Raw genomic sequence first — 22059 nt, forward strand, 5'->3', positions numbered from 1 at the left:
AATGTGCAGCTTAACTCTCAATCCAGAGTTTCACCCTGCTTTTCCCTTTTATTTATACTCAATGCCTCAATGCAATTCACCTACACACACCGTATACACACCTTTTTTTTTTTTTTAATCTTCTTTCTAATTCTCTTCAGTTCTTCTCTGTTATGCTTTATTAGCCTAAATACATCTGATCATCTTCGCTTCACATCTCTCTGACCCTTCATCATCGCTTCTGTAATTCACACATCCTCTGCCTCTTTTACCTCCGTTTGCACCGGTGTCAGTCTCTGTCTCTGCTCTTCCACAGAACCACGAGCGAGAAACAGCCCTCCACTGCGCTGCCCAGTATGGACACACTGACGTGGTTTCGGTGCTGCTTCAGGAGCTGACGGACCCCACCATGAGAAACAACCGGCAGGAGACGCCGCTGGACCTGGCGGCGCTTTATGGACGACTGCAGGTCAGCGAGAGGGAAATAAATGTTTTTTTTTTGTTTTTTTTAAAAAATAAATTATGCTACAGGGGGAAAAAGAAGAAGAGAAGTGTTTTTTTTTCCGACAGCAAATGCATTAAAAACTTCTGTCTAGCAGCCCTTGACCTGATGTTTTTCCTGAATAAGTAGCATTTAAATGTATGGAGCAGGACCAGAGGTGTCAAAGTCTAGAGATTTACAATCCTGCAACCTTTAGATGCAACACATATCCAACACACCTCAGTCAAATGGCTCAATTCCCTCATTCAGCCCTGAAACGAGACATTCAGATGATTCAGCTGTGTTGGTATTTCTTTCCATGGTAACAGTGACCTTTTCTCCATCTGGAGGTAGGAACTTCATATAACTACACGGGCTTCTCCAGGAGGGATGGAAGCCTTTGGAATAAATGGATTACAAGAAATGTTTAGAGTATGGTAACCACTACGCCACCGTGCAGCCATGTTAAGTTCTTTTTAATTGATTGGAAAATTGATTTTAATCCACATGTTAAAGTCCCACCCTGGTTATTTTACACACATCCTGTTCATGGATGCAAAGCTCCGGTCTTTACACCTCCATCTGATTTAATGGTGACCAGTCAGACAGCAGATGGCTTCCTGTCTTCATGCACCGCTGCAGGCTCTTAACATGGAAAGACTTTGTCTGGTCTGATGTGTCTCCATTTCAGCTCCACATTCAGATGGTTGGATCAGCATTCAGCTCAGAGGAAATAAAAGTGCATCCATCCTGCCTTGAATTATTGCTTCATGGTGCTAGTTGTGTAATGGTGTCAGGGCTTTTCTGCAGGCCCTAAAAACCAGCATGACCTGGTTTAACCAGCACAGCCTACCTGAGTCCTGCTGCTGACCATGTCCATCCCTTTCTGAGCACAGTGTAGCATCTTCTGATGGAAACTTCCAGCAGGATGGTCGTGGAAATTATCTGATGAGAAATAAATCTGGAAATCAACCATGATCTGTCCAGTTTATTGACAATGCCCAGTTGTTGCAAGCGAGCGGTCTCAAGAGCTCTGCCGCCGCTCAGGGTGTTACAGCGATCTTTAGGCATACACGCACAACCTTCGCCTGGCAGCACTGGGCAAAACAACTGCCAGCTTGAAGACAACAACAGTCAAAGCTAAAACAGGCCTCGAACAGAACCGACTAAAGCAAGCTTTCTGAACTACTCTAAACTATGCAGAATATCCTCCTGACTACCAGGGAAAAAAAAAATGTGTAACTACAAATGTCCACTACAGAGGACAATGCGTAAACTTTTAAATATTGTGGTAAAATATAGTTTATATTTATCTAAGAAATAATTTAATGTGTTTATAAGATATTCAATGAAAATATAACTACAAAATTTCAAGTAAAAATCAGCACAAAGAAAAGTATTCTGCACTTTAGCTCTTCCCATAAAACATGCCCCCCCCCCCCCCCCCCCCCCCCCCCCCCCCCCACACACACACACACACACACACACACACACACACACATATGAGGTACCATTTAAAAGCACTAAATGTCCTCTCTTTAAAAACCAAAAAGTGTTAGTTCAGTAACATTCAGGGAGATGAAAATATTTAGGTTTACAAAGGTCCTCCATAGAGGACAAATTGAACTACTGGTTGTCAGGAGGATATGTATTTTGTACTACATAAAAGAAACTTAATAAAAGAGTAACATATTAAAACTACACTATGATGCACCATGTCACTAAGCATGACGATGAGTTCACTGTCCTCCAACGGCCTCCACAGTCACCAGATCTACGTCCAGCAGAGCAGCTTTGGATGAACGGGAGATTCTCATCATGATGGCGCTGCTCGCAGCGGCATCGTCTCAGCGGTCATTCAGTCGAGTTTACATGTTTATCTAGTAAAGATTTGATCTTTTATCCCTTCTTACATGACATAACTCTTGTTTTTTTTATTAGCTATGACCATGTACCTTCAACTGATCAGTACTTGTACATGAGAAACCTCATTCTATTCTATTCTATTCTATTCTATTCTATCATGGATGGGCAGCAACGGTGTGATGCTTGATGTAAGAGAGGAATGTAGACGTACAGGTGTGTGATTACATGTATGACAGTGTTATTCAACCTTTTTTTGAGACAAGACCCTTTTTTTATCGCTGAAAAATCACAAGGCACACCAAAAACCTAAATGTTTTTTTTTTTTTTTTATAGTCCATATTATTTATATAAAGTCCATCAACTTAAAGCCTCTTGAATAGAAATCAGATAAACACAAGAAGGAATTTTATCATCTTTTACTGGGGCCTGTTTGGATGAACACAGAGCTGCTTTTTAGACCAATGAGGTGAATTTGGGTAATTTCTCAGGGCACACCTGATAATCTCTCACGACACACTAGTGTGTCACGGCACAGTGGTTAAAAAACGGAGCATCATGTAGAGAATCTGCCTTCTCCAGTGATCAGCTGCTGTTAATTGTCTTAAATATAGTTGATTTATTCTAGTGAACAAATCCACGGTGGTAAACGGCAACTTTACTTGCATGAGAACGTGACAAAAAAACCCAGAAACACACACACACACACACACACACACACACACACACACACACTCTCAGTCAGAGGTGTCAGCTACTAACGGTGGCTTATGTTCAAACACATTCACACTTCCTGCTTGCTAAGGTAGCTGGTAATTGCAGTTGAGCCACACAGGTTTGTCAGCCTGGGAATGAATAATGTATAAAGGCAACACAGTAGTCCTCTCTGCATAATAACGAAGGGAAATCCCTGCGGTGGAATCTGCTGCTGCATGGAGATGTCTCTAAAACAGCGCAAAAGTTTAGGACACAAACACACACATGCAAATACACACAGGAGGAGGAGGATGATTCTGAGAGAAGGATTCAAGAGATTAAACCCAACATCCATGATCAGATACAGGCAAATCAACCTTCTGCTATGGAGGGATGAAGGCGACTGACAGGACTTTTAACACACTACAAACAGCAATTAAGCAGAACTGCAGCACATTTAAAGGTGAAAAAAACTACATATTGATCATTCAGTTTCACCCAGAAGTCTCCGTTTGATGGGTTGGGACTTCCCTCCCCGTACAGTTTAATACGTTGCATCACAGATGGGAGTTCTGGCGTCTTGATGCAATCCTTCCTAAACTTCTCAATACCTTTTCTATCCATACAGGCAGACGGAGAGAAGATGGAGCTGCAAAGTTGCATGAAACTGATGTGGAAGATTGTTATAAAAGAATCTAAACTCAGATTTAACAACAAATTATTAGAATTTTTCATTTAAAGACACAGGACAGAACTTTTGCCATCTTTCCGCCCGCTATCGACAGCTGGGTCTGCATCCATCGTGCATCCCGCCTGACCTCTTAGCTCTTTGGTTTATCTCAAATAAATATTCAGACAAGTATGTTTTTTTTGTTTTTTTTTTTTATAAAGAAACTACATGTTATACAGATTAAACTGTCAGCAAATAGAAACACCTTTAAACCCATGTGAAAAAAAAAAAACATTTCCTTGCACGAAATCTACATGACAGCTTTGATCTTATTGCTTTTAAACATTTTCTTATAATTTATCATTTTATTACGATTTTTTATATTTGCTGCCGCCTTTTTCTACTTTTTCATGCATTCTTTGCACCATGTGTAATACTTTTGTTGTGTTTTTTAAAGCACTTGAATTGTCTCGTACATGAAATGAGCTTTACTACGGTGCATTACTGATATGTCACACAGGTACAACTGTGTTAAGACGATCAGTCGTCTACCAGTCTGAAAGTCGGCTTAGTGGGACGGTTGGGTTGGTTCCAGTTTTCCCCCGACAGCATGCCGAAGACACTGAACCCCATGTTGGCTCCCGATGTGCCTGTTGGGATGTGAATGTGTGTGATATAACGTAGAAGTGTTGTATGAGAGTGTGTGTGAATGGATAATTGTGACATTCGGTGGTCAAGATGACTGGAAAAACTGGAAGTTCAGTCTATTTACAGGTCTTTAAACAATTGGTCATCCATTAAACATACTGGAAAGAGGAATGTGGGGATGGCTACATCTGAAGCAGGACGGTATCGATGGAAATACACCAACTCACAAACAAGACCACCTGGAGGGGAAAAACTTACCATGTCCCTGGTAGTAAATGTGTCTGTCAGCTGGAGTTGCCATAGAAACCAAAATGCACTTCACTGCCGTGTTTTCTCCTTAGCCCAACCCTTGGTGGATGGCAGTGACTTGATGTAAAGCTGTACGTATATTTCCTCCTGACTCATAAACCTCTGAACCCGGCTCGTCTCTGACGGGACGTTTACTGGGGATGTTATGAGGCAAATCATTGTACTTTATGTGGGAAGGCTGAAAGAGACTGGGACACTTACTGGTAGTATTTTATTATTTATAAAGCTGTCACTAGACACTGATCCTGTTACTTTTAAGAGCTGCTTCAATATGCAAATAGTCCCACACAGTCTGGGTCTGGCCTCCATGGTTTGGACCTGGACTTGAATTTTCTATATTTTTTTCCTCTTTGTATGACAAAGTAAAGATAATTACTAGTATTATTAATCTGCTGAACAGTGCGTTGTTTCCCCAGTGGGTAAAAAGCTGAACAACGTTTTAGTTCCTGGTAAAGAGGCTGAAGACCCACCTTTTTCATTTAGCTTTTACTTGATTTTTTCTTCTCTTCTTATTTGTCTGTTTATTCATTTTCAAACAAAAACATTTATTTACGTATTTATTTATTTTTAAACAAATACACTTATAAACGTATTTATTTATTTTTAAGCAAGTACATTTATTTATGTATTTATTTATTTTTAAACAAATACACTTATTAACGTATTTATTTATTTTTAAACAAATACACTTATTAACGTATTTATTTATTTTTAAACAAATACACTTATTAACGTATTTATTTATTTTTAAGCAAGTACATTTATTTATGTATTTATTTATTTTTAAACAAATAGACTTATTAACGTATTTATTTATTTTTAAACAAATACACTTATTAACGTATTTATTTATTTTTAAGCAAGTACATTTATTTATGTATTTATTTATTTTTAAACAAACACACTTATTAACGTATTTATTTATTTTTAAGCAAGTACATTTATTTATGTATTTATTTATTTTTTCATTAATTTTTAATCTTTTAGATATTATTGTCTGACCTAATTTTATGACATATTTTATATACTTTTTTTTTTTTTTTCATTATTATTATTTATATTACTTGGGTTTAATTTTATTGTTCTAATTAAAGAATTATTGATTTACTTATTTTATCTTGTGTGTCTTTTAGCTCCAGTGTTTTCTTCTTCCTCATGGGGATCCTCCGTGTCGGGGGCTGCGCCTGTTTGACCAGCGGGGCCGTTGTGCCGGGGGTCATCCCACCGGGTGTGTTGGTAGGGGTCCTGCACTGCAGCCATATGGCTGTGGTGTGGACCCCGGCCTGACCCGGTCTGGGCGTTCCCTGTGGCTGCGTCTCTGTTGGTCACTCCTGGGGCGGCAGTGTAAAGCCAGATACAGATGACAGAAACCTAAAGTTATTAGCTTTTATTGTGTGTGCGTGTTTAGGTAACGTGTGTGTGTTTTGAAATGTGAAACTGTTTTTAATTTTTTAATGTTCAGCACTTTGATATGGTTTTGTATGAAAAGTGCCATACAAATAAAGTTTGATTTGATTAGATTTGACACGTGCTTGTGTTTTTGTTTGCAGGTGGTTCGCCTGCTGGTGAACGCTCACCCAAACCTCATGAGCAGCCACACTCGCCTGCATTCCCCGCTTCACCTGGCTGCTCGTAACGGACACCACAGCACCATCCAGACTCTGCTTGAAGCCGGCATGGACGTCAACTGTGTGGTGAGTAGAGCAGCTTTTCGGTTTGCAGATGTAAACACTGTTCTGTGTTGGAGAAGCAGGTTACGACGTTTACACATGTATGAAGCCAGAAGTGACGCCAGAGATGCACCAGGTGTTAGTCTTGGAATAAATCTGGAGGAATGTGTCCAGAAAGATGAAACTTCACCCTTTCGCCTGATGAAGTCTCTTTCCTCGTCTGCTTGGAGAAGATACAGTCTTGTGTTTTTAATGAAAGAGTGCAGCGGTTCTTTTTTCCTTCTCATGTTCTGAGGAGACGATTCATCAGAGGAGTACAGTAGATGCCTGGAGGAAGAGAACATGCCTGTGTGTGTGTGTGTGTGTTTTGCCTTCGTCTTGAATGTGTTTCAGAGCTTGTATATGCTGTACATGCCTCACATGGTGCGGCGGTGAGGAATGAATAATTGATTGGAGGGAAAGTCTGAGAGGAGGAGGAGGAGGAGGAAGAGGACAGGGTGTTCCTGAGAGGCCCTGATAGTCCACATGATACCGTGTCACAGGAAATAAAGATGCTTTTTGCAGGATGGAGAGCTTCATTACTGCTCAGGTTTGAACCTGATGCTGGTTTAGTTTGTATTTAGTGTTTATTTGTTTCCAGAGTTGTCTGATAGAATGAAATGCGGCTTTTTCACGACTCTTTTTTAGCTCATTTGTTTGTGGGAGGTTCTGTCCAAATGCTGCCATGCTTCACCGCTTTAACACTGTTGTCTTGTCTTAAGATGTGACTCTCCCACTTGTCTTAACAGTAAAGTATTAAGAACTGAACTGGGAGAGTTGCATGTTAGTAATGAGTAAAGGTGATGATCAGGTGATGCAGAACAGTGATTGGACAAAAGGGCAGGACGTGCATAAATTGGTCGCATTTGCTGAATTTGCTTTTATGTCTTTAGACATAAATGTTTGGTTGCCTGCAGAATAATACTACTAAATAATACTAAATCCTGTGTGACTGGGACCTGCTGTACACAAACTCAGACTCTTCCACTGCTGTTTGGTGGAAATAATAACAATACACTGGATTTATACTGTTGTTTACAGCGCATGAGCTTAAAGAGTTACAGGTTGAAAGACAAAAAAAAAAAAAAAAAAGAAATAATCATGAAAGCTTTAGTAAAAGTGAAAAAAAATTAAAAATGTCTACAAACAGAAGGTGTCTAAGAGGAGAGCCAAGGTTTTAATAAAACATCTATAAATACATTGGTGTGTGAGTAGGAAAGCCTTATATCCAATCCCGGCAGAGTGGAGAGAGGGGGGGGGGGGGGGGGGGGGGGGGGGGTGTGTGAAGATGATGGTGTCAGGTGTCGTTTTGTTTTTTTGTGTTTTGTATTTAAATGTTGAAATAACTTTCTTTTTCATACATTCATTCATTCATAATATATTTATATCTACATCATAATAAAATTAGCATAATATATAATGAAACATATGAAAAACATTAAATCTGGGTGGTGTTTTTTTATTTCAAGCTCAGGTTTTCTATCAGGGTCCTCAGTATCCTATATACCCGTATCACCAGTCCTGTTAGAGGGAGCTGAGGTGGAGACTGACCGCTACTAATACCTCAGGCTGTGGCCGGATGATAAACTGGACTGGACAACTCACACCGGCCACCTCTGCACGCCGCCATCAGCAACCAGAGCCTGGTCAGAGCTAGACGGCTGCTTCCTAACTGTAAAACCAACAGGCTTAAAAACTCCTTTGTCCATCATGCCGTCGCACTCTCCAACTACTCACTGGGGAAATAGAAGATCTTCTCTCACTAAATGTGGGACAAAGACTGAAAATGTGGGACAATGTGAGATTCCACTCTGCCATGACAAAGTTAAAAAAAAACAACAAACTCTCTATTCTGCTCTTTGGTAATAAAATCACTAACCAAACGTAACAAGTCTGTGATTATAAAGCCTCCTTTTTTTGTTGGCCAGATGTCACGCACAAAGCGTGACATCTGGCCAACGTAGGTCCGCGGTGTCTGACGTTCCTCCAGGAATCTGTCAGAGCTGCTTCTCCATCCTCGCACATTGTCCTTCTGTAAACGGTCCAAGTTGAAATAAAGTTGTTGTTTCTGCGGGTCGTGATACGGATGAGTTGCTGGAGATGAGCCATGCAGGTGTGTCTGCATGCGGATGAATCATTTATACGAGAATCAGTCGCTCTCCGTGCTGAGCCTCCTTCTCACACGCTCCTTCCTCCTCTCTCTGTTTCCATAATAACGACGGGAACTCCCTCCAGAGGATCAGGCTGTTAGGTGGGCAAGCAGTCAACATGGGGGGAAAAGTTGAGTATTTTTAACCACGATGCGTACACAGAGAGAGGAGAACGAGCACAAGTTGTGTTTTCTGAAGTACGCTGATGCAGAAATGGTCGTGAAGCTGAGAGAAACAGTTTTTTCTGAGTGGATCTAGATGGGATCTCTGACTCCTAACTGCCTTCAACCAGCGTCCTCTGCCTGTCAGCTGCAGGAAACTCCTCGAGAGTAAGAGTCGCCTTTCTCATTTCCTCATGACATCACTGTTTAATCGCCATGGGAAACAGGACAGGAAGTGGTGTGTGAGGTTTAGGAGGGTTAGGGTGTGTGGATCAGAAAAAAAGGGGGTGGCTCTCTCCTCCTCTTCCCACCTCCTGTCCTACAAGAGGAGAGAACATCAGTTTCACATACTAGACCTCTGCGTGAAACACACACTGAGGCTACTAAACCATGTGAGTCTTTTCACTCTGGATTTCTACCTGCTGCTTTTTCTTGAACAGGGCGTAGGACCTCCTCATCCTCTGCTAAACTCAATCTAATCACTTCTGTGGTTCATTTCCGCGGAAACTAAGAGGCTACAGTAAGTGTGATGTTCCCAGCTCGGGCGATGCTACTGCTCCGGTGCAGCCTTGTGATTTTCCTGCCAGCGCGTTCATCAGCAGATCTTTACATGATCTGCCCTAATGGATCTGCCCTAATGAAGACAGATCCAAATGATCTGTCTTCATTAGGGCCGGGATTAGCATGTGGTGCAGGGTCGGTGTTGTCAGCAAGCCATCCATGAAGGATGCAACTTGTTCAGCACAGTTTGTGTGTTGCTCTGCATGCGAGTGTGTTACATGTTACATGTCTTAGTGTCCCAGATGGACATTATTGCTTCCAGCAAAGCCATATAGAACAGTGTGTTGAATGCACAGTTGAGACATAAAGTTTAGAAATGTGTCTCTTTGGAGCCGTAACTCTATTAGAAAAAGTACTATAACATAGAAGCAGTGCTGTATTTACTATTATGTATCGTTTGTTGCAAATCGTCAACGTGAAGCTATACCTTTACCAGATTATTGATCAGGTGGATGGATGGATGGATGGATGTGTGGATCTATGGATGATAGATGGATGGATGGATGGATGGGTGGGTGGGTGGGTGGATGGATGGATGGACGGATGTGTGGATGGATGGGTGGATGAATGGGTGGATGGATGGATGGGTGGATGATGGATGGATGGGTGGATGGATGGATGATGGGTGGATGGATGGATGATGGGTGGATGGATGGATGGATGGGTGGATGGATGGATGATGGGTGGATGGATGGATGGATGGATGGATGGATGATGGGTGGATGGATGGATGGATGGATGATGGGTGGATGGATGGATGGATGGGTGGGTGGGTGGATGGATGATGGGTGGATGGATGGATGATGGATGGGTGGATGGATGGATGATGGGTGGATGGATGGGTGGATGGATGGATGGGTGGATGGGTGGATGGAAGGATGGATGGATGATGGGTGGATGGATGGATGGATGGATGGGTGGGTGGGTGGATGGAAGGATGGATGGATGATGGGTGGATGGATGGATGATGGATGGATGGATGGATGATGGGTGGATGGATGGATGATGGATGGGTGGATGGATGGATGATGGGTGGATGGGTGGATGGATGGATGATGGATGGTGGATGGGTGGATGGATGGATGATGGGTGGATGGATGGATGGATGGATGGATGATGGATGGATGGGTGGATGGGTGGATGGAAGGATGGATGGATGATGGGTGGATGGATGGATGGATGGGTGGGTGGGTGGATGATGGATGGATGGATGATGGGTGGATGGATGGATGATGGATGGGTGGATGGATGGATGATGGGTGGATGGATGGATGGATGGGTGGGTGGGTGGATGGAAGGATGGATGATGGGTGGATGGATGGATGATGGATGGGTGGATGGATGGATGATGGGTGTGTGGTGGAAAATACTCTGGTCTTGAGAAGTTGTAATACATCTAAGAGTCAACTGTCTTCTTACAATGAACATTTTATTATAAACTAATACAAGCACACGCTGGAGCTTGGAGAGAGAACTCTCTCTACAGATGCTGAAGTAACACCCGATTATAAACCATGCTTAACTCCTCCTAGTTGCTGAGCACACCATATGAAACAATCATTATCTCTTATTTAAGACTAAACTGAACTCACTAAGCATCAATCACTCACTATATTACTTTATTACCTTTAACCTCTAACCTTTAGACAACTGGTCAACCAAGCAGTTGACAAAAACCGATGCCCTGCAGGAAACTCTTCCTGTCTCAGACTTTGTCTGCACATTCCAGACAAGGATCATATGACTTAAAGAAAGCTTTGTGCATAGACACAAAACACAGCAGGATCACAGCAAATCAATGCATATATGTCTAATACTTAATACAAACCAAACTCATAACAATTTTCCCCAACACTCTCCCTCCTCTTGGTCCTACAGGACCAACAATAAGAAGAGAAATTGTTATCAGAACGCAAAAATACATACAGAAGACAACATTCTCAAAACATCAGGAGCCTCATGCCTGTCGGGTTTTAAAAGAATCTTTCAGAAATTACAATAGTGAGGAGCCATTCACTTCAGCTTCAAAATCTCAGTCTAACAATAAATGTAAGAAAAGTGGAAACAAATCATTCCTCTTAGGGGGTGACAGAGGTGTAGTGAAGACACTGTCGGCGTTCTGGTGGGACTTGGCATGTCACAGTGGCAGTGGAGCGCTTCTTTCACTGATCTTGCTTGGGAGCGAAGGCTGGTCTTCAGGTGTGAGAGTAGACTATCTCACTTACCCACGCAACCACAGGGATTATTCTGCCCTTTGTTGGGTGGTGCGTTATTCTTCTGTAATTTCAGACTGAAGCGCTTCAGGAGGTTCAAGCAATCTGTAGTGCCAAGCAGCTCACTCTGCGACCTTTACCGCTGTCTGGGTCGTCAGGAAAACCTGAAATGGCCTAAACCATCGATGTTGGTTCCAGCGCTGATGTTTAAAGCTTCTTATTAGGACAAAATCTCCAGGCTGAAGTGAATAGAGCTGCGTAGATGCTGATTCATGAAGGCTAGCTTTCACCTGTGTGCAAATGCCTGAAAAGGGTTCTTATGAGGTTAGGACAATATGTTAAAACATTACTTTCACACAGAGCTGTGTCTGAACAGGCAGTCTTGGAAGGAACCATGCCCGCTTGGGTGAGGGTCCTGCAAAAAGAATCACAAAAAGGCCCATGTTTCCATGTTACGCATGCGCATGTACATCAGAACCAGAAAAAGTACTTTTGGTCCAAGGAAGACCTGAAAAGAGAGCCAGAAGGAAATTTCCCCGTCTGCAACCTGTGGGAGGAAAACATTCAGGAAAATGGCATCCAGAAAGTCATTCATAAGAGAGCGCCAAAACATGGACTCGTTTTCAGCTAAAGAGTAAGCTCAAGTAACGAGAACTGAGACGGGAGAGCTGCAGCCTCCACCGTGTCACAGTCAGAGCAAACAGCATCAAAAGGAAAATCAAGTCAGGGTCAACTAGAGGTCGGTCAGGGGCCAGGCCTGGGGGGTGCAGAGGATAGTCAGTTTCAGCTAAACAGTCATGGAGTAAATCATGAACAATACAAAGCAACAGTTAGGGCCACTCAGTTATCTGGTAGGTAATCATTCAAAGTAACCAAATTCATTTAATTAATTATTGCAAAGTTCCTATCAGGTAGTCTCATCTTAACCAACAACCAGAAAAATCCTCTAGCACTGCATAGCAGGACATGTGTCAAACTGGACTCCCAGCAGTCTGACCAACACTTATCCATGCTGGAATTTCCTTTCTGATTTACTGCTCGTGTTGTTTATGTCATGTCTGCTAAATGGCAGAAGCAGAACCACACTGAAGAATCTCTGCATATATTAAATAAAGCTCATTCAGAACTGTTGATTTAATCAGTAATGTAGTCTAGTTTAGTCTCATGATTTACTCTGATTTGTCTCTCTTAGACTCCAACAGACCCATTCAGGAGCAACACACACAAAACTGAGATCATAATAAGACTGGCTTTCTATTCCAAATATATTGTGAATATAAGCATAAGCATAAAGCAACAAGATGTAAAACCATCTTTAACAGCTGGACTTTAGGTACCGAACAGCCAGAGACCTTCAGGTCATAATAAAGCTGTTTGTTTTCTATCTACATTTGAACTTAAGCAGCATTTAGAAACAAACTTCTAATACTGATGGTAAAGCTGTTTACATCTACAACAACACGACGCACACATGTACGTGCACACACTCACAGCAGCATTTCTTCCTTAATGATTTTAATGCAAAGAAAAGGCCAAGGCTAACTGTTTAGCATAGTTAGCTTTACTTTGGAAGTATCAATACTGTTCAAATAATCTGCCTCATATTCATGTTATTTTGAGGACATACAGGGCTTAAATGACTTGTTTGTTTACTTATTAAGCGTGTTAACTAAGAGACTGGTCTGTTTACTGGCAGCCATCGCAAGAGTTGCTTCTACTCTTTAAACAAAAATCATCTGATGTGTATTTTAACCACTGAGCATATCTGCTTTAATTCAAAATAATGAATTCAGATTAGGGATAAAACACCAGCTGTCAGCAAATAAAACACGGAGATTGTTGTACTTGTGTTGCATTCGCTGAAGTCGGGAAATTACAAAGCTACCTTCTTATTTAATGTCATATAGCGGCTTATTTTTTCTCTTTTGACATCTATTCTGTCTCAAACATTAAAAACTTAGTATTCATCACTTTTTTTTTTTTTTTTTTTTTTTTTTTTTTTTTTTTATAAGGCACAGCGTGCCAGAAGTTGACTAGTCTGTATGAACTGTTCAGCTTCCCTGCAGCAGAGCAGAGATGTCTGTGACATTGTTCACTTGCAGAAGTCTGCAGGAGTGCGAAATTTTATGCATGCTCATAAATGTGGTATAAAGCTAAGCAGAAACAGTGAGTAAATGTTTGGTTGTAGGGCCTCATTCCTTGGCCTGGTCTTGTGGATAATCATTCAGCTCGTATCACTCGATCTGCTCAGGAGTCAGACGCGCCACAGCCACCATGCTCCCCACCAATCAGCATACAATCAGAAATTCATGCCAGGAAGTGCCCGACACATGTTCATCAAAGCTTCCTGGTAGATAAATCAGATTCATATGTGTAATTAATTAAGAGTAACATGTAAAGGATCAGAAAGTAGGCAAAGTTCAAGGAAGGAGATCCAGGTTTTCCACAGAGAACTGAGTGAACCGAACAGTCTTTCTGACAGAATCAGGGTGCAGCTTATTCCAGAAAACATCATCTGATTCTGTAGTCGGGGTGGGACTTGTGCTGCCTGCCGGCCACATCCGTTAGTCTTTTACTTCCAGAAAATCCCACAACTGAAACACAGTCTGAGGACAAGGAGGATCCATCACCTCCAGAGGTCAAAGGTGAAAATCCAGCTCAAATGTCCACCATAGGAGCCATATCCACACTGTTCACAGTCACAACCAACAGGGCTCTGCCAGACCCTCTGGTTCTGGGATCCCCAGGCCCCATCAGCAGCGGCCGGGTCCATGCAGCCACATCTGCATATCAGGTTCTGCTCCAGGACTCAGAGATGACACAGAAGGGAGGTGGAATGATGCTTTAGGTTGTAGGGACCGTTTCTGCTCCAGTCTCCTGACTGACCACGCGTGACACCCAGAACTCTACAGTGACCCGGATCAAGAACTCACTCTCCCCCAGCCCCTCCTCTGAATCCCCTCAGGCAGGATAGACAATTTTAGGACCCTGTGGACCAAGCTGCATGCTGACAAGGGTTTAGAAGGGAAACGCTGCAATGTGTCCAACACCATACAGCAGACGAGCTTTTGAGACTGAACCATTTGGTCATGTGGTGTATTTTCTTCTCCAGTAAGGGGAAAATAAAGATCATAGCCTCATAATTATAATAGTTTTCTTCTGAATCCTGTGGCAAACATATTATGTGGACCATGTTCTGTGCTGTGAACATCATGTAACTTGAATATTACATTGTAATTGTGTGTGTGAGACTATATTGTCAGTGGATTCATAACTCAGTTCTCTCCTGGGAAAGCTGAACATGATCTTGCTAAGAAGATACACTTGTTCTGAGAACTTCTCTTCTCGCCGTTAGCTCACATTTAGCTAAAGTGAATTTATTGCAAGAGAAATTTACTCTAGCAAAGTTACGTTGGTTCACCATTCCTATTTTAAGGTCAAGAATTTTCTTTTTTTCCTAACATTATGCTTATTTTCAGCATCCTTCAGCTGCATTATTTATTTCCAGTCTATCTAAATTTATTTAGACATGCTAGGCATAAATTTATAATTGCAGTAGTAAAGGAATAAAAATCACCTTATGAATGTCTGAAAGGGGACAGACAGAAACCTAAGCTTATTGCCTACACAATGTACAGTAATTTAACATAGTAAGTTCCTAATACTATAAATCACATCTCTCACATTAGATTTTTCATTCTCATTATGTTGTTGCTCTTTAAAATGTTCTCAGGTGATAATAAAGAATTGCTTTTCCTTAGGAAAAGGTTTCCACATTCATACAGGGAGTGGCTTTTATGCTCTTATAAAAGCTTTAGGAAGAAAAGCACAAGCAGCTATTTTACACAGGATTTATATGTTTGTTTCTGCCTAACATGCTATGACATCATCTCCTTCAGTGAGCAGAAGGCCTTTAATGAACACACTCTTTTCCTCACTTCCTTCTCTCATACATTTTTTGTTGTTTGTTTTTTTTCTTTTTTTTTTTTCTTACTGCAGTAAATTAGATTTTACACAAACAATTCACTTCAACAGTTGGATGAATGCATGTGAATGGGTCGTGCCCCCACGTTTGTCTACCCCCACACAAGCTTCTAGGCTCTCCTGCGAGAGTCCGGTGTGGCTTCACAAGACGTGGTTTTAATTCTCCACACAATCAGTCCAATCAAGTTTAACACAGGAAATTTTACACAACCACCCCAGTTTCCCCTCACATGAAGACAGAGATTTCAACTTCTTAATGGTGCTGTACATCAACCTCCTACTGCAAAGGAACTAGTTCTGTTTGCAGCGGATGTACACAGAGGGTCAATCCCACACCTTTGTAGAATTATCAGGCAAAATTCTCAATGTCTCCAGAAACCAGCCCACACAGTTTCTTCTCTGTTCCTCCTCACTCAAGATGGCTTTCCTCTCAATTTTCTAACTCAAGGTTGGCCTGGTCTTGCTTCTCGAGCTCACAGGACTTACTGACTAATTTACTGGTCTCGGTCTTGTAACTCACAAGATTTACTGGTCTGGTCTTGCTACGTCTAGCTCACAGCACTTACGACTTGGTCTTGTTACTCACGATTTTTAACTTAAACTTTAACTTAAACTTAACTTAAACTCACAGGATTTTATTTATGACGTCAACCTGATCTCGTCTTAAGTTATTCTCTTATCCCTTGAGTTGTTCTTTCGATGAGGAGGTGAGGAGGAGAATCCCTGTCACAATGAGAATAATGAAGACAATTGACCACAAAACAGAAAAATATTGTGATTATTAATTAAGATATTGATTATTAATTTGTGATAAATTTCTAGTAATGTTTGACTCCAGTTTGAGTCTGAAAATTAATATAAATTTAGAATAACACTTCTCACCATTGTCTTTTAACACTGGTTCAGAAGGAGTCCTGGCGTAGTCGACCACGGGTGGGAGAAAGACGTCCTGTCCTCTGAAATTCTCTAATTGAGGTTCTTAGGATGAATCTGTGGATTCAGGTGGCCAACCCGTCTAACCCCAACCTGGGCGGACTGACGCAGGATCCCGAGACGAGCCCCCAAAAACTGTGGTGGAAAATACTCTGGTCTTGAGAAGTTGTAATACATCTAAGAGTCAACTGTCTTCTTACAATGAACATTTTATTATAAACTAATACAAGCACACGCTGGAGCTTGGAGAGAGAACTCTCTCTACAGATGCTGAAGTAACACCCGATTATAAACCATGCTTAACTCCTCCTAGTTGCTGAGCACACCATATGAAACAATCATTATCTCTTATTTAAGACTAAACTGAACTCACTAAGCATCAATCACTCACTATATTACTTTATTACCTTTAACCTCTAACCTTTAGACAACTGGTCAACCAAGCAGTTGACAAAAACCGATGCCCTGCAGGAAACTCTTCCTGTCTCAGACTTTGTCTGCACATTCCAGACAAGGATCATATGACTTAAAGAAAGCTTTGTGCATAGACACAAAACACAGCAGGATCACAGCAAATCAATGCATATATGTCTAATACTTAATACAAACCAAACTCATAACAATTTTCCCCAACAGGTGGATGGATGGATGATGGGTGGATGGGTGGATGGATGGATGGATGGATGGGTGGATGGGTGAATGGAAGGATGGATGGATGATGGGTGGATGGATGGATGATGGATGGATGATGGGTGGATGGATGGATGGATGGATGGGTGGATGGGTGGATGGATGGATGATGGGTGGATGGACGGATGATGGATGGGTGGATGGATGGATGATGGATGGGTGGATGGGTGGATGGATGGATGGGTGGATGGATGGATGGATGGATGATGGGTGGATGGATGGATGATGGGTGGATGGGTGGATGGATGGGTGGATGGGTGGATGGAAGGATGAATGGATGATGGGTGGATGGATGGATGATGGATGGATGATGGGTGGATGGATGGATGGATGGGTGGATGGAAGGATGAATGGATGATGGGTGGATGGATGGATGATGGATGGGTGGATGGATGGATGATGGGTGGATGGGTGGATGGATGGGTGGATGGAAGGATGAATGGATGATGGGTGGATGGATGGATGATGGATGGGTGGATGGATTGATGATGGGTGGATGGGTGGATGGATGATGGATGGGTGGATGGATGGATGATGGGTGGATGGGTGGATGGATGGATGATGGGTGGATGGATGGATGGATGATGGGTGGATGGGTGGATGGATGGATGATGGGTGGATGGATGGATGGATGGGTGGATGGAAGGATGAATGGATGATGGGTGGATGGATGGATGATGGATGGGTGGATGGATGGATGATGGGTGGGTGGATGGATGGATGGGTGGGTGGGTGGATGGAAGGATGGATGATGGGTGGATGGATGGATGATGGATGGGTGGATGGATGGATGATGGGTGGATGGATGGATGATGGGTGGATGGGTGGATGGATGGATGGATGGGTGGATGGGTGAATGGAAGGATGGATGGATGATGGGTGGATGGATGGATGATGGATGGATGATGGATGGATGATGGGTGGATGGATGGATGGATGGATGGGTGGATGGGTGGATGGATGGATGATGGGTGGATGGATGGATGATGGATGGGTGGATGGATGGATGATGGATGGGTGGATGGGTGGATGGATGGATGGGTGGATGGATGGATGGAAGGATGATGGGTGGATGGATGGATGATGGGTGGATGGGTGGATGGATGGGTGGATGGGTGGATGGAAGGATGAATGGATGATGGGTGGATGGATGGATGATGGGTGGATGGATGGATGGATGGGTGGATGGAAGGATGAATGGATGATGGGTGGATGGATGGATGATGGATGGGTGGATGGATGGATGATGGGTGGATGGGTGGGTGGATGGATGATGGATGGGTGGATGGGTGGATGGATGGATGGATGATGGATGGGTGGATGGATGGATGATGGGTGGATGGGTGGATGGATGGATGGATGGGTGGATGGAAGGATGAATGGATGATGGGTGGATGGATGGATGATGGGTGGATGGGTGGATGGATGGATGGGTGGATGGAAGGATGGATGGATGATGGGTGGATGGATGGATGATGGGTGGATGGGTGGATGGATGGATGATGGATGGGTGGATGATGGGTGGATGGGTGGATGGATGGATGATGGATGGGTGGATGGGTGGATGGATGGATGATGGATGGGTGGATGGATGGATGATGGGTGGATGGATGGATGATGGATGGGTGGATGGGTGGATGGATGGATGATGGATGGGTGGATGGATGGATGATGGGTGGATGGGTGGATGGATGGATGGGTGGATGGGTGGATGGAAGGATGGATGGATGGATGGGTGGATGGAAGGATGAATGGATGATGGGTGGATGGATGGATGATGGATGGGTGGATGGATGGATGATGGGTGGATGGGTGGATGGATGGATGATGGATAGGTGGATGGGTGGATGGATGGATGATGGATGGGTGGATGGATGGATGATGGGTGGATGGGTGGATGGATGGATGATGGGTGGATGGATGGATGATGGATGGGTGGATGGATGGATGATGGATGGGTGGATGGATGGATGATGGGTGGATGATGGATGGGTGGATGGATGGATGATGGGTGGATGGGTGGATGGATGGATGATGGATGGGTGGATGGGTGGATGGATGGATGATGGATGGGTGGATGGATGGATGATGGGTGGATGGATGGATGATGGATGGGTGGATGGATGGATGATGGGTGGATGGGTGGATGGATGGATGATGGATGGATGGATGGATGATGGATGGGTGGATGGGTGGATGGATGGATGATGGATGGGTGGATGGATGGATGATGGATGGATGGATGATGGATGGGTGGATGGATGGATGATGGGTGGATGGGTGGATGGATGGATGATGGATGGATGATGGGTGGATGGGTGGATGATGGATGGGTGGATGGATGGATGATGGGTGGATGGATGGATGATGGATGGGTGGATGGGTGGATGGATGGATGATGGATGGGTGGATGGATGGATGATGGGTGGATGGGTGGATGGGTGGATGGATGGATGATGGATGGGTGGAAGGATGGATGATGGGTGGATGGGTGGATGGATGGATGATGGGTGGATGGATGGATGATGGGTGGATGGATGGATGGAATAAGAGTTTTTCTGGATAAAAAATGACATGAATGTAAATTTGTTCTGTTTTTGTTTCATTAGTCACATAATAAATCACATAATACACAACAAACATCTTCAACACAAACAACACTGTGTAGTGACTGAAAGGCACAAGATGAATGCTTGTATTTAAGCCAATCCTATTGACTAAATTTAAACACGTAGACGTTCTGTCAGCGATGTTATTGATCGCTTCCCAGCAGTCATTACCGTAATCAAACTCTTCTGATAATTGCCAGGAAGCTGTCTGAATGTTTCCACCAGGACTGGTCCTGTTCTGTTGTCTGTACTGTCTGAAGCTCATAGTTAGGAAATCTTTGTGATCGCTTCACCATTATTGAGCAAGAGATGGTCCTTTTGGCATTTAGTGGAAATCATGTGTCTTTGCAGCTCTAATTAGTCATTATTCACCTTTATTATTTATGAGCCAAAGGGCTAAATGAGCTGTTATGTGTGTGTGAAATGAAACAGCTTTGTGGAGGATCTGTTGGAGGATGTTTGGGCCAGAGTTGCTCCGATGAATCTGGGAGAAGTGGGAAAGTTTGTTTTTTATATGTTGGAAAAGACGACTCAGTGTGGGGGGGAAACTTCAGGTGGTCTGCAGATGCACCTGACTCTCCAATCAGAACATAAACTTCAACATAAAGAAAAGTCTTTTTAGTCGTAGAGATGAAGATCAACATCCTGAAGATACCGGAGTGATGGCAGGAGGTGGAAGAAGTTGCCTGGTAACAGTTAGAAAAAAAATATTTTACTTGTAAAATATGCAACGTTTCTGGTAGAGTTTTAGTTTTACGGAATCTGTTACTTAATAAATTTTGTCCTGCTCTCTCCACAAACAGACAAGGTCTGGATTGGACTTGATCATTTTATATTATTTGATCCGTTTTCCTGATAAATTCTTAATGTTTGATGACTCATGAGTAATTTTACCAAACTCAGATTGGATGATTATTTTATACTTTTACATTTTCTAGCAAAAAAAAAGAGAAGTAAATACGTCGTACTGTATATTGCCTGATGTAGTGCTTTCAGCTTCCTGTGGTATAAAGACCATTTTTATCTTTTCCTAATCTTTTAATATGTAATAAAGTTAATTTATACATGTGTGCTTTTTAAAAAAATAAATAAATAAAACAAACAAACAAAAAAAAAAAAAAACCCCACCTAATTTCCTTGAGTCCAGAGATGCTGAGATGCAAGAGTGTTTAGGATATTTTATTTATTTCCATTTCTACTCTCCTTAGCTTCAATGTACTTTGTTTTATTATACACTTTGAGAATTATTAATAATGACAAAATTTTTTACACACTTGTTGTATATTTGCACATTATTTTAGATTTTAACCTTTAAAGCCCAACCTATGAAAAAAAGAGAAATAAAAGTAAAATATTCTGAGTATGACCTTTTTAACAAAATGTTACAAAATAAATTTGCAATCTTTTTTCGGGGGGATATTTTTTATTTATTACCATGTAATATGTCAAAATGATGACATTGTAATCTTCTGCTTCCCAGTATCTATCCGGGCGCAGAGGACAAGTATCACTTAGTGTTCAACAGGATTTTGAGCAACGTTTTATGACATAAAATGATGCAAAAGGTCTCAGAAACTGTGAGCATCATATATGATACATTTGGCTTCATCTGGTTAAATAAATCCTTCCTTTAAGGCTGTTTATCTATTTGACAGGGACATGCACAACAATACATTGACCTCAAACAAACACGTTTGGTGCCAGACTTTAGTAAAGTAAATTCCCACCTGCAGTCCCTGGACAGGTAGCTGGGAAACCAACGTCCCACTGCCCTCTTTATGCTGTGTAGTTCCACAGCTGTTTGTCTCCCAGTGCTGCTTCTTACACACGTCTTTGTCAGAGTAATCGTTGCTGGTCACTGCTCATCCAACACAAAACATTCACCAGCTCTCTCCTCATGTCTGTTTCCATGTGTTGCATCATATTGGGAGCATATTAATAAGCGGAACTGGAGGCCAGTATGAGCTGGTGCAGGGAAACTGGGACATTTCAGCGGAGACTTCCAGCTCTTGTGTAACGTACTGAAAACGCTGTGGCCTCCCATTGTGTGCTGGCTTGACTTATTTCATTCTGCTTGAACTTGTCTTTGAAAACAAAGCTAAATAAGATTACTTGGGTAAAAACAGTCTTCCTCCTCTCAGCTGCTGCGTCTGTGTGTGAAACACCGAGCTCTTGACGTCTGTTTTTGCCTCCCATGCTAACGTGATGGAATTTTTACATGCAGATGTTCTTTCCATCTCCTGTAGACGGAGAATGGCAGTGCCCTTCACGAGGCAGCTCTCTTCGGGAAGATGGATGTTGTTCGCCTTCTGCTTGACTCAGGTTGGTCTAAAAATATATTCTGGTACAACAAAAAACTGTTCCCGTGTGTGTGTTTGCATTTTTTTTTTTATTTCCCCACCC

At 42.4% G+C, this 22059-nt stretch overlaps 1 protein-coding gene across 4 annotated transcripts in view; it reads left to right on the forward strand.

Annotated features, from left to right (window-relative positions):
- Positions 1-22059, forward strand: part of anks1b (ankyrin repeat and sterile alpha motif domain containing 1B) — a gene marked incomplete at its 5' end in the record, with an annotated part of 320790 nt that overhangs the window by 111113 nt on the left and 187618 nt on the right. For all 4 annotated transcript variants that reach the window (XM_079263373.1, XM_079263375.1, XM_079263374.1 and 1 more), the window contains 3 exons: positions 296-448; positions 6197-6340; positions 21903-21978. In XM_079263373.1, coding sequence (XP_079119499.1) covers positions 296-448; positions 6197-6340; positions 21903-21978 — 373 coding nt within the window. The remainder of the gene's footprint in view (positions 1-295; positions 449-6196; positions 6341-21902; positions 21979-22059) is intronic.

The sequence above is a fragment of the Telmatherina bonti genome (genome assembly GCF_933228915.1).
Source record: "Telmatherina bonti genome assembly, chromosome: 23".
Classification (NCBI taxonomy): Eukaryota; Metazoa; Chordata; class Actinopteri; order Atheriniformes; family Telmatherinidae; genus Telmatherina; species Telmatherina bonti.